General features: G+C 49.3%; 1 protein-coding gene across 1 annotated transcript in view; it reads right to left on the reverse strand.

The window, feature by feature from the left end:
- Polr3h (RNA polymerase III subunit H) overlaps positions 1-2,424 on the reverse strand; it is an 11,749-nt gene extending 9,325 nt beyond the window's left edge. The window contains exon 1 of the mRNA XM_021183608.2: positions 2,001-2,424. Coding sequence (XP_021039267.1) covers positions 2,001-2,111 — 111 coding nt within the window. The 5' untranslated portion in view covers positions 2,112-2,424. The remainder of the gene's footprint in view (positions 1-2,000) is intronic.
- Positions 2,425-7,306: the final 4,882 nt, after the last annotated feature.

The following is a 7,306-nucleotide window of genomic DNA, read 5'->3' on the forward strand; positions in this document are numbered from 1 at the left end:
GGTTCTCTGGGATTGACAACTAAGACTGGGTGTGACATGCACCTTTGATCCTAGCACCTGGGTGGCAGAGGCAGGCGGTTCTCTGGGATTGAAAGGGCAACCTAGCCTATAGCAAGTTCCAGGCCAGCCAAGGCTACATAGTGAGATCCTGTCTCAAAAAAAGTTAAAGGATTGTCAGTGAGTTCTCTCCTCCTCTGTGGCCTCCCTTCCCCCAGCCTGGAACCTGCCTGCTCAAGGGTGGAGCTACCGGCTCATTCGTCCTGCCACGCCTACCTACTGCTGGAACCTGCCTTTGCCGTCTGGAGGCACACACGTGTTCGTCCTGCTACTGGACCCTGAGTTACTTGGCGGGAAATTGGGTTCCCTCCCCCTTCCTTTATAAACTGGGTGTCTGGAAATATTAAATAGAGTCTTGATCAGAGTCTTGTCTTGACTCCATTGTTTCTACCGCCCCGTCTAGTTTCCTCTCTTTCAGCCTGAACTGCCATTTTCAGTTGAACCGTTCGTGTTGTGGACCGCGGGCGGGCCGCAACACTCCTCCATGTGACAAGCCTCAAATCTGTGTGTGTACCTTCTCCTAGGGCCTCAGTCTCCTGTAAAAGGACCTGTCTCCTGTAAAAGCCAAACTCGCTCTTTCTTTCTGGCTCTCTGAAGATCACCTCCTACCGACCTGTAAAGAACAGCTTGGACTATAAGGCCCTCCAGGGCTCTGTGGTCTGGCTTCCGTCTACATTTCTGTTCCAGCTACACCAGCATTCTGTGCCCCTCCTGCCTCAGGACCTTTGCACGTGCTAACTGCACTGCCTCCACAGCTCTACACCCAACCTGCTCCAACCATCGAAACAGAGTCTCTCTACTTTGCTACATCCACTCCAGTAGTGACCCGCTTGACAGGCCCAAAAGCCTGGACACAGTCCCAAAGCGAAAAGTTCACAGAAAGGCCTGTCCAAGGCACTACTTGGGTGTCTTCCCACCATCAGCTCTCAGGGCAATGGCTGTTTCCTCAGAAGTCACCAATCTCTTTCATCCCGGGTGACACTCCTCTGTTCCCCACTGTGTGAATGCCTGTCCTTCATGGCATTTACCCCAGCTCATTACAACAAGACATTCTCAAGCCAACTTTTTCTCACTAGGCTACAAGGGCAGAGCTGTGTCTCCCATTGGAGAGAGTGAAAGGATCAAGTCCGAGAAGGCCCCTGTAGTCATAGAAAGGGAAAAAACACAGTAACAAATGAATACAAGAAAGGGGCCGATGCTGCCTCCCTCTAAAGCTGACAGCTGAGTTCAATTCCAGAGACCCCCTGACCTCTATTCTCACACTGTGGGCAACACAGATAACACAAGCGGAGGCCCAGAGAGGGTGACTTGGCCAAGACAACACAGTAATTGAACGAGGAAACAGGCATGTTCCGGTTTCTGTTTTACAAACCCATTTTGTATACACGCTCTCTCCGTTTTGTTTTCTGGCAATCCTGAGAATCGAACCAGTGACTCCGCGAATGTCAAGCAAATTCAAGCCCTGTTCAGCATTCTGATGCTTTTTGTTTGTTTCTTTTGAGGCAGGGTTTCTCCGCTGTAGCCTTGGCTGTTCTAGCACTCCCTCTGTAGACCATGCTGGCCTCGAACTCACAGAAATCCGCCTGCTTCTGCCTCCTGAGTTACGGGATTAAAGGCATGCGCTACCACCAGCAGCTTCGGTGCTTTTAATTTGTCTGAGTCAAGGGCTAACTATATTGCCCACGCTGGCCTCGAACCCAGGGCTGTCAAAAAGCCTCAACAGTCCAAGAAGCTGAGATTACGGGTGTGCACTACCTCGCCCGGCCCATTTACTCCCTTGGGTACACGTTGTCACCCAAGTCTGGTTTATAAGGATGCGAAGGAAAAAAGAAACCCTGACATTTAGTTATGTTAAGTGTGCAAGGCCAAGGGTGAACCAGGCGACAGCCAGACTAGCAGTAGGACCGGTCCGGACACTGCCGGGCAGCCCGAGGGCCCAGTACCTTGTTGGCCAATTTCTTGTTCAGCTCCTCAGCAATGGAATCGTTGAGTTTCCGCTCAAACTGCCACGGGGGTATGCGCACCGTGTCCACCATCTCCACCAGCACGAACATCCTGCGCTAGGGCTCTGGAGACCGGAGAGGCTGCCAAGCACGGGGGCCTGCGAGCGGTGATGGGGTGGGGGGGACCCGAGCCACCTCCGTCCCTTCTCAGCCTCTGACAAGCCAAACCTGCAGCCGAGCCGCGCGGGAGGGCCTAGGCTCCAATTCTGGAAGCTACGCTCGTCTCCCGGTAGAAACTGAGGCCCGCTCCCGCCAGCCTTGGAGGAGCGCCGGCTCCCGGACCCCCGATGCCGCCCTGGCCTCGTCCCTTCCGCACCACGCGCGGGAGCCACGCGCGGAAGCCACGCGCGTCCAGCAACGCTGCGCTCGCCAAACCAAATCAACTCAGCTTCCGGAAAGCTGACCAATAAGAAGCATCTGCCCGCCCCTGCGGGTCGCAGGGATACGCGAGGCTCCCGTGAGGGGCGGGGCCGGAAGGTGGGCGGGGCCGCCAGCACTCTCCCGCTAGTGAGAGAAGAGGGGCGGGGTAGAGTGCCGAAAGGGCGGGGCCTCATCCTGCAGCAAGCCAGACCCGGGCCCCTGAGAGAGTCTGGTTGCTAGGCGACAAGTCTGCACTTCAAGCCTGATTGTCTTTCTTTTGCACAACAGCCAAATAGATCCTTTGAAAATACAAATTTAACACGTTCAAAATAGTCTTTACTCCAGAGAAAGTACCCAAGAGAGTGGGCAGAAAAGGGTCGCCGGGCCTTCCTGGATGACAGTCATTTTAAGTGGTGCAATTGATGGTTATACTCACCAAAGCTCAGTACACAAAGCTTAAACAGCTGAAACAGTCTCACGCTTGTAAAACCAGCACAAGGGAGGGTGAGGCTGGACAATCACTGCAAGTTCAAGACCAGCCTGAGTTACAAAATGAGATCCTGTGGCCGGGCAGTGCTAGTGCAATCCTTTAATCCCAACACTTGGGAGGCAGAGGCAGGCAAATTTCTGAATTTGAGGCCAGCTTGGTCTACAGAGTGAGTTCCAGGACAGCCAGGGCTACACAGAGAAACCCTGTCTCGAAAAAAACAAAAAGAAACAAAAAACAAAAAACATAGATCAGCTACATAGTGAATTCAAGTCTAGTCTGGGGTACAAAAGACTTTTTTTGTTTGTTTGTTTGTTTGAGACTCTTTCTAAAAAGAGTGCCTAAAAAGGGAGTGCCTAGCAATGATGGTGACACACGTCTTTAATCCTAGCACTTGGGAGGCAGAGGCAAACTGATCTCAGAGTTTGAGGCCAGCCCAGTCTACAGAGTAAGTTTCTGGACAACCAGGGCTGAACAAAAAAATAAGGTATTTTGGGCTGGGCGTTGATGGCACACACCTTTCATCCAAACAGTTAGGATGCAGAGGCAGGAGGATCTCTGTGAATTCGAATTTGAGGCCAGCCTGGTCTACAAAGCAAGCTGCAGGACAGACCGGGCTACACAGAGAAACCCAGTCTCATAACACATGTAAGAATACTGTGCCTTTCCACTGTCTAGAAACAAAGTATTTCAGGGAATTGACAGGAGAGGTAAGAATTGATTAGCAATGATCTTCATAATATCAGTAAGTAACTTGTTTTACATTTTTATGTATATGAAGTGTTTTGCCTGCATCTGTGTGTGTGTGTGTGTGTGAGAGAGAGAGAGAGAGAGAGAGAGAGAGAGAGAGAGAAAGAGAGAGAGAGAGAATCAGAAGAGAACTTCTGATCCCCAGGAACACTGAATTGTGAGCCACCATGTGGGTGTTGGGAATGGAATCCTGGAAATGACACACAGTGACACGTCAGCTGGGTGAACGGTTATTATGTGGCCTTCTGGAAAGGAGGAGGTACAGGCTGGCAGCAGGAGGCAGCAAAGCTGGTCAGTGTGAGGAGGTCCTAGGCGCTGAGGAGCTGGACAGCTTAGCCTCAGAGACAGAAACAGCCAAACCACAGCCTGAGGGCTTCAGCTATTAACTGCATGGGAAGCTGGAGAGGGGCCAGGTCAGTGGACTGTGGAACCTAGGGTTTCAGAATTCAGTCCAGTCCTCTTTTGTGGTATTCAGCTCAACAATTTGTTAGCACGAAGTTTTGGTGTATGGTTTATGTGGTGAAAGAAAGAAAGAAAGTAAGAAAGAAAGGAAGGAAGGAAGGAAGGAAGGAAGGAAGGAAGGAAGGAAGAAAGAAAGAAAGAAAGAAAGAAAGAAAGAAAGAAAGAAAGANAAGAAAGAAAGAAAGAAAGAAAGAAAGAAAGAAAGAAAGAAAGAAAGAAAGAAAGAAAGAAAGAAAGATCCAGTCGCTTTACTAATTCTGTGCCTTGCTCCATGGTTGGTGGGGTGGTTTACAAAAACCACAAGCAACTCAGACTCTAGCTCCTCTGCAGCAGAGGACCATTGTATGGGTTCTCTCTGCAACATCCGGACCGAGATCAGTGACTGGCGGATGGCCAGGGCTTAAAAATATGGCTTATTTGAATGAACAAAAGGGCAACGGAATTGTGATCACTGAGTGAAAGACTGAGGGAGGAGACGAGCTGGGGCTCTTCGGGGTGTGGAGCGGGTCAGGTCGGAGGTGCAGGGCATGAAACTCCCACGCCACAGCCTAGGAATTGGGCCCTGGTGACCATGACAATCAAGTTTTTGGTGCCACACACTGCCCTACAGAGAAGGACTAATGCCAGAAGTGGTTTCAAAGGAAACTGCAGGTTGAGGCTCTGGAGAGAGTGAGGCAAGACTGTCAAAAGTTCAAGGCCACAGGCCAGACTGGGCTACACGAGACCCAGTTTTAAGAAGGAAAATATTACTAGGGAAAAGACAAGATATATAATATGCCTTTTAACAGAAGCATGTAAAGGCACAGACAGGAATGACAGATGCTATGAAATGACACTCAAGGGCTGGAGAGATGGCTCAGCGATTAAGAGCACTGACTGCTCTTTCAAGGGTCCTGAGTTCAAATCCCACTGCACTTGGGAGGCAGAGACAAGTGGATCTCTAAGAGTTTGGGGACAGCCTGGTCTACAGAGTGAGTTCCAGGAGAGGTAGGGCTACAAAGAGAGATCCTGTTTCAAAGACCAAAAATATGCCAAATAGGAAGTGGTGTTGCCGGTTTTTAATGCCAGCACTTACAACTCCAAAGCTTGAGGATCATGGGTTCAAAGCCACTGCCTACTACATAGTTTGATGACAGCATAGTCTACACCGTTTCTATCAAAATAGTAAAAACAAATAAAAAAGCAATTAAGGTTTTGTTTTCTTTCCTTTTCTTTCTCATATCTTTTTTTGGGGGGGGAGGGAGTTCGAGACAGCGTTTCTCTGTGTAGCCCTGGCTATCCTGGAACTCACTTTGTAGACCAAGCTGGCCTCGAACTCAGAAATCAGCCTGCCTCTGCCTCCTGAGTGCTGAGATTAAAGGCGTGCACCACCACACCCGGCTTCTTTCTCATATCTTAACGAAAAAAAAAGAAAAAGAAAAAAGGAAAAGAAAAAAAAAAATCAGGGGCTGGAGAGATGGCTCAGTGGTTAAGAGCACTGACTGCTCTTCCAGAGGTCCTGAGTTCAATTCCCAGCAACCACATAGTGGCTCACAACCATCTGTAATAGGATCCAATGCCCTCTTCTGGAGTGTCTGAAGACAGCAACAGTGTACTCATATACATAAAACAAATAAATCTTAAAAAAAATATATCTGCCCTTGGCCTCTTATAGCAGGTGTTCTGGTTTTCAACTCCCTCTACCTGCAGAACTGCCTGAACCTGTCAATATCCTTGCTGTTTCCAATTTCTTTCTTCTCTGCTTTCTTTCTTTTTAGATAGGTTTTATATCTTCGTTCTGGATAGTTCAAGCTGACTTTGAACTCACTATGAACCTGAGGGTCTGAGGTTGGCCTTGAACTCCTGACCCTCCTATGTCCACTTCCTAAGTGCTGGGATTAGAAGGGAACACCATCGTATCCACATTAGGATCCTCACTCTGGAGTCAGGTATGCTTTCACGGTCTTGTGATCTCATCTCTCGGGAGGCAGAGGCTGGAGAGAGTGAGTGTGGGGCCTACCTGAGCTACAACAGTGAGACCCTCAAAAAAAGAAATGAAGAAATTTTCACTCTTGTGCTGGGATGAGGAGGCCCTTGGTTGGGTACGTGCTGGCCATGTTTGAGGCCCTGTGTTCCAACCCAGTGTTAATCCCAAAGATTCAAGGAGAAAGACCACTGACCCAGATCATCAGGGCCAAATTAATTAGAGCAAACGATTAATTAAAGCCAACTTTCTTATTCTTGAACACATACACAGGGGGCCTCTCTGTAAGGTGGAGTTCAAAAAGTCAGCCCTGGACATGGGAAAGATAAGGGCTCTTATAGCTCATAGGTAGGGGGTTTCCAAAGAGGGGGATTTAGCGGACAAATAGGTGGGGTTACAGGAGCAGAACGTAACAAGGTCGTCATAACAACAAGTTATAACCTTTTGAAACGAAGGTAGGGTAGCAAGATGGTCATAACAATATTTCCAAACAAAGACATGGAAGAGGGAGGGGGAGGGGAGCAGGGACTGGGGGGAGAAGAGGGAGAGGTAACTGCAGTTGGGATAGAAAATAAATACATTTAAAGAAACAAAGACATGGCTGCTGTTTCCCTGGCATAGGCAGTGTGGAACCATTTACAGTTGAGGTTATAGTCGGGACATGGCCTGATCCTTGAGAAACAGAAGGTTAAGCGTGAACAGGCAGGAGCCTAGCTTGTCTATACATTAAGATGTCTTACAAGCCCAAGATGGAGGCAGGCTGATTCATCTCCAGCACAAGTAATAAAATAAACTTGCATCTTCCTGTCTGGACTCTGAAGCACAGCGTCTCTCTTGGGGAGGACCCAGGCCCTCCCCTTTTACAACACAAGCCACCTGCCCCCCTTTCCCCTCTTCCTGCTTACTAGTCCTCTGAACCCTTTATTGCCTTCTAACATACTGCACGTAGTCATTACGTTGTTTTATTGCCTTCTCCACAGAAGTTCCTGCTTCGTTCTGGATCCTCCAGACCCTAGAAGAGAGCCAGGCTAGGAGTTTGTAAGTATCCTGAGGACCTGAGTTTGACCCCCAGGACCCACATCCTGGAGAACTAGATGGGCTGTGGTGGCAAATACCTTTAATCCCAGCACTTTGGAGGCAGAGGCAGAGGCAGAGGCAGAGGCAGAGGCAGAGGCAGAGGCAGAGGCAGAGGCAGAGGCAGAGGCAGAGGCAGAGGCAGAGGCA

Source organism: Mus caroli, chromosome 15 (genome assembly GCF_900094665.2).
Source record: "Mus caroli chromosome 15, CAROLI_EIJ_v1.1, whole genome shotgun sequence".
Classification (NCBI taxonomy): Eukaryota; Metazoa; Chordata; class Mammalia; order Rodentia; family Muridae; genus Mus; species Mus caroli.